Genomic DNA, 6,000 nt, shown 5'->3' with positions numbered 1-6,000 from the left:
GAAACACCAAGTAGTATGTGTATTGCAGAGTACTTATACTGCAGTACTCTCTCCCTAACTATCACTTATAAACTAGAAGAGCATCAGACGGAGCAGATCTGCACCAAGGCCATGGCAATGTTAACAAAAGTGTAAAATAATTTGTGTGTCTGCCCTGTGATTTGGTAAATGTTAACTGGACTGCACTTATATAGCACTTTTATCCAAAGCGCTTTACACTACAGACTGCGCTCATTCACCCGTTCATTACATGTCATTTAGCTGACGCTTTTGTCCAAAGCGACTTACAATAAGTGCATTCAACCTGAGGGTACTAGACATAGACCGCAGGAATCAAGTAAGTGTTCACACACATTCATAAGGGTGGCTGAGGCTACCCTTAACAGTGCCACCTGCCACTGTCCATACAACCTGAACGCAGCATCAGGAGCCATTTGGGGTTCAGTACTTCGACATATAGGCTGCTAGGGATGTCAGGGATGGAACCACCGACATTCCGATCCGTGGGCGACTGATCTATCACTTAGCCACAGAATGGGTTCTTCTTCAGTCTGTGCTCCACTCTTTCACTAAGTTGAATGAAATCAGTTTTTCTGTAATCCTAGTGACAAACAAACAGAAAACATAACCTCCTTGGCAAAGGTAGTGAAGAAACTCATCACAGACGATAAAATTACCCTTTCAGTCACCCACTGCGCATTAGAAAGTGTTTGTAGCTTTGAAAGTTTCAAATAGTTTGTGTAAGACAGTTGCCAGACTGATGGTGACACAATGTTGCGTTGGCGTGTTGCTGCCAGTAACAGATAAACGATGAAATGCAAACCTGGAAGACAGGCTCATGAATGATCGTCTGGTATTTAACCTTATGTGGAGTGACACTGTGATCTGTGTGGCATTTACAACACCTCAAGACTTCCTGTCATACCAAATTGCATGTCTGAGTTTCTGGCACCTTTGTGCCACTAGTGTAAAAAAGTCTCTTAACTGAAATGATGAGGAGACTGTGTTTTCTGAAGAGGAAGTTGCATAATTACCTAGAGGAGTGAGTTTTTGGCCATTAAGTACAAATCAAATATACTCACAAGGCAGCAAGATGTGGTTGAAAGCCTCAGAAATAAGTCAACCTTGTTTCTATTTTTTTTTCATCACGTTTATGGTCCCGAACCCCACCCTCCCACTTGTATGTTTTCTAAAAAAAGTGGCCTAAAAGTCAGTTTCTCATAGACACAATTTGTAAAAACAGGCATTATTGTTGAATTTGAACTTTCCAATAGTCCTTGAATGGTTATAATAGGTTCCAAATGTTTCTGTTAAAAAAGGTTGAACAAAGCTTAAAATTGTGATTTTTCTGTCAATCACTTTATTCCATGTCTCATTTAAAACTTCGCCAAAAATAAAGCATTTGCACTAACCAGATCCTGTTAAAAACATTAAATCCTGCTCTTCAGAGACACTGTGAAGCCATGATTAAATTTATTCCCCCAATATTCATGACACTTTTGGGCACTTAAAAAAGTTTAATATATATATAAGTTCTATTTTAATCCAATTTGGAAAAAAGTTTATCAGAGAAATTAAGTTGCGTTTTTTCTTTATTGCGATTTATGTCATTATAACTGTGTTATCTTGCACAAAACACATTTATGAGTTCTTCCCACTTCTAGCCATGATTGTGCTGAATCAATGTAGCTGCAAGACTTATATATATGGTACGTGTGTGCGTGCACGTGAGGTCTGTAATGAGTTTCTGTCGTCAGCCAGCTGTCAGAGCTGCGCACTGACTGACACTGGTTCTGCTGAAAGCACACACACAAGTGAACAGGTGACCTGTGACATGTTTGACTCTCTTAAGAACACATGACTTGATTTGCTCAATAGCACTTCAGGGAGTAACCAGTGAAGCACTGCGGCAGAGTGACGACAGGGAGAGAGTGAGAGGGAGAAAACGGGTGAAGAGGTGAAACAGTGGTGGGGGGCAGGATTCTTTGGTCTGTGTCTCGTCATATAAACACACTGGATTCATTACCAACCTAAACCAAGTGTAAAGTAACTGAGCAACCTTGAAAATGGAGCTAGTTTGATTTTGACTTTAATCAAACTATATGGTATTTTTTAGGCCGATTACCAATATAGCAGCCAATATAGCAAATTTATGAGTTGGATGGATATTAGACCTTGTTATCTATGCATTTTTTTTTAAATTAATTTATTATTTATTTGTTGTACATAACATCAACCAATTCCAGGAATGAAAGCTAAGAAAATAAAGAAAATATTATAGCATATATATAAAAATATAAAATATATATTAAAAAATATATGTATTTAAAATGTTATATAATATGTATATGTATTCAATATGCCAATAAATTATCCTCAGTACTGTATTTTTCAGCATCAGACAATTGCTGACATTTAAATAAAAAATAAAGGAAAATAAATATCTGACACTTTTTCTAAATCACCCCAAGCATCATTTCCTGCATTATATGTTGTGTTAAAAAAAAAGACGTTTTTTTTTTCGGCACATACCAGAAAAACATATAAGCAGATACTGATAAATACTAATATGTCTGTGATCTATTATCATCTGATTTATATAGTAGTATATTTGTTTGTTTGAAGCAATATCAGAAACGGGATGTTGTTGTTTAGTTATTTCTCAGTTCATCTACCATGTAGCAATTGTAATAAATATTGACAATAAAGAGTTTTGGCCAGTTTGTTGGTGGTGCAGGTTTCACCACTCCACATTGTTGAACTCTAAGGCCGAAAGTGAGTTTAAGTTCAAGTGACCTTGCAAGCAGAAAGGAATGTCTTTGGCGTGTCTCCGGCTCTGCAGGTTTCACCAGCGTGTCTGAGCAGAATGTACAGCTTCTCTCTTACGCTGTAAATGTTGTGCTCTGAACTCCTGCACCACTGTATTCACTGAGGGTTTGTAAATATGATCACTAGTACTACGTCTGTGTGCATCATGAGTTTGTCTCATGAGAGACAAAGACAAACAGAGGCACCTTTAGTAGCGCTGGGTGACCTTGGCTGCTGTTTTGAACGGAGAGTTTTTATCTCCACCACACTGCTGACACAGTCAGATAACAGCTAAAACAACAGCGGCCACTAATACAGCTGCACTCATTAACTGCAGCGCTGCACGATATGAAGGGAAGTGGGGTGGGACTGGGAGGATTCCGGAATTTTTTTTATTTCAACAATATTGTTTGAGTTGAACCATCTGAATCCAAAGCAGGTATAAAACTTGTGTTTTTCTAAAAAAACAACAACAATAATAATAATAAATTGCCAAAATTACGCCATTTATCGTAGCCAGAAACCATTAAAAAACAAAATTTTTCTTCTGAATTTGTCATTTCTAATGGCCCCTGAATGAATTATTTACAATAAACACTTCAGTCAGGAAAAATAACCAAATATAAGCTAAAAAATAATGTTTATATATATATATATATATATATATATATAAAATCAATTTATTCTACTTCTCTCATTAAAATCTGTTACAAAAATAAAGCCTTTACACTAACCAGGTCCTGTAAAAATCCAAAGTTCACTGAATTTGCATTCAGTGAACCTTGGCCTGAACTGCAGGCTGTTTACACAAAGCAGAGAAGAGAGGACAATGGAGGGAATGTAAATAGTTCAATTGTATAGTGTGTGGAGCCCTCATTTCTCTTTCTCTCTCTTTCCAATATTGGTAAAACTTGTGGACAAAATGTGTGTATATAAAGATTTTTTATTTCAATTTTCGGAAAATATTCAAATAAATTTCACTTGCTTTTTTTTGGTCCTGAAAAATGAGGCCACAGTGAGCAAAAAGTCTTGAAGTTCAGATTAGGTCAGTTTTTGTCACCTCTCCTGCTCTTTTGGCATCTGTCTTGGCATAGGACCTGCTCTGGCTTTTAATACTCTGAGGAAGTGAAAGTGATTTTATTGTTGATCTTACAGGGAACACTGTCACAGAAATAACGGGATATCACATGATTTTTGCTGTCTTCAGCACAGCAGGAGACATTTGTGTACAAATGGGAGACATTGAGATAAAAAGCAGGTCAGAGAGGAAGGGAGGGCATGAACAGGGAGAGAAATAAGGTAAACACAAAAAGCTCACCACTCACAGATAAAACAGTGAAACACCTCAGGAGACACTGTTGACCTTTAACTCTTTATTTCCTGTCTGAAACACTCACACACCACAGAGGCCGCAGCCCATCGCTCCAAGCTGTGTGTGAGTGCAGCTGATCCTCCACACTCCTTAACACATGACTATCATTTATTTTCACACACACACACACACGCACACACACAGAGTCAGATGTGTTCGGATGTTTGCAGTCAAAATGAAACCCCAGCGTTGCTTTCTATTCCTCTAGTCTCTAAACAGTGATAGCCGGCTGGTTTAGTCCTAACCACACACTGATAACAAGCTCAGAAATTTTAAACATGTTATATAATCTCAGTCAACATGCCGCATCTGCATGATAACGTTAATTTCCTGCTTCCTGGTGAGCTTTAAACACAACCAAATACATCCGCCTTTGCTTAAACAGTTTAATAAAATCGATTATGGAGCTGTGTAGGTATTTATGTTATTGAACTATATAAAAAAGCTGCTAATGATCATTAATAAAGCAGGAAAAGAATGTTTTTATCATCAGCAGGCTGCATGTGTCTGCGCTGACAGTATTATCATGTGTGACATGAGAGCAGCTGCCGAACACATTTGTGTTTTTAACAACAGAGAGTCTCAACAGAGTTATTTTCACTTCACAATAAACAAAACATGATGCTTCGATGCCCGGACATAATAAACATGAGCACATGTGTCTGAATGGGCAAAAATAAAAGACACATTACAGATATCTGCAGCTCATTTATCACAAGTCAAAACTTGATTTTAAGATATTTCTACTGTCATATCGGCCTGTTTAAATGCCATTATCTCTGATTAGAAATAGGGATGTTGGTATTGATGATAACCAGGATATTTGAAAAATTAAATGTCGATTTAAAGTGTTTTTAAATGATTTTCATTTTTAATCTTTTTGTCCTCTTTTGTACAGTTATGATTACAAACTCTTCAGTTGAAGACAAATTTGACTAAATATCTAAATATATTTTTTTCACATTTTGTATCGATATTGCAATAATAATGTCACTCTGAATTCTTTTGGCCATGTTTTTCTATTTTTATATTATGACAAAGAAAAAACAAAGTTGAAATACAAACTGGTTTAACTAAAATGAATGTTGGAACTTTTCTTTTTTTAATAACCTCTGTCTTGATTTATGGAGGTTAAAAATTAAGCTTGACTTTTAAAAAAAAATGAAATATTACTTCCCTGGAACAGATGATTTACAGTAACTGTCAGCTCATACACACGAATGCACGCAACATCTTTCTGCTTTTCTGATTTGTTGATGGAACTGACCGAGTGAACACCTGATGGATTACAGGAATGTGAATAATCGATGATGTAGGAGTGTTTCAGCTTAATGTTCCTGTCGGCTGATTTCACACGACTGTAAATGTCACCAACACCAAGTACACAGAGACAAACCTCTGTTTCAGTGACAGCAACAGAGAAACATAAAGTCATCAGGTTTCATTATTTACCTGCAAAACACCATGAAGAGCTTTTATTTCAATCCTGAGCCAGGATAGATTTCACCCTTGTAAAACCAAATTGTAATTCTTTGATCACAATCTTAATTAGTAACTGCTACCTGGGGTTCATTTCTAAAATGTGAACTTTATCCAATGTCTTTCAGAAAACTATCCAGTGGGCAGCTCTGATGGAAAGACAGAGTCTGTGGCGAACCTCCAGCCGCAGCCTTCCCTCAGCTCGCTGCAGTCCAGCTCTCCTGGTCCCAAACGCTCTGGGAACACTCTGAGGAAATGGCTGACCAGTCCGGTGCGCCGCCTCAGCCACGGCAGCTCCGTCAAGAAGCCCCCCAACAACAAGCAGAAGAAGACTGGTAAGA

At 37.5% G+C, this 6,000-nt stretch overlaps 1 protein-coding gene across 1 annotated transcript in view; it reads left to right on the top strand.

Moving 5' to 3' along the window:
• Positions 1–6,000, top strand: part of kalrna (kalirin RhoGEF kinase a) — a 170,349-nt gene that overhangs the window by 136,394 nt on the left and 27,955 nt on the right. The window contains exon 41 of the mRNA XM_059343329.1: positions 5,788–5,994. Coding sequence (XP_059199312.1) covers positions 5,788–5,994 — 207 coding nt within the window. The remainder of the gene's footprint in view (positions 1–5,787; positions 5,995–6,000) is intronic.

This window comes from Centropristis striata, chromosome 10 (assembly GCF_030273125.1).
Source record: "Centropristis striata isolate RG_2023a ecotype Rhode Island chromosome 10, C.striata_1.0, whole genome shotgun sequence".
Classification (NCBI taxonomy): domain Eukaryota; kingdom Metazoa; phylum Chordata; class Actinopteri; order Perciformes; family Serranidae; genus Centropristis; species Centropristis striata.
Note: the sequence above shows the minus strand (reverse complement) of the source record. Positions and strands in the feature narration are given on the sequence as shown.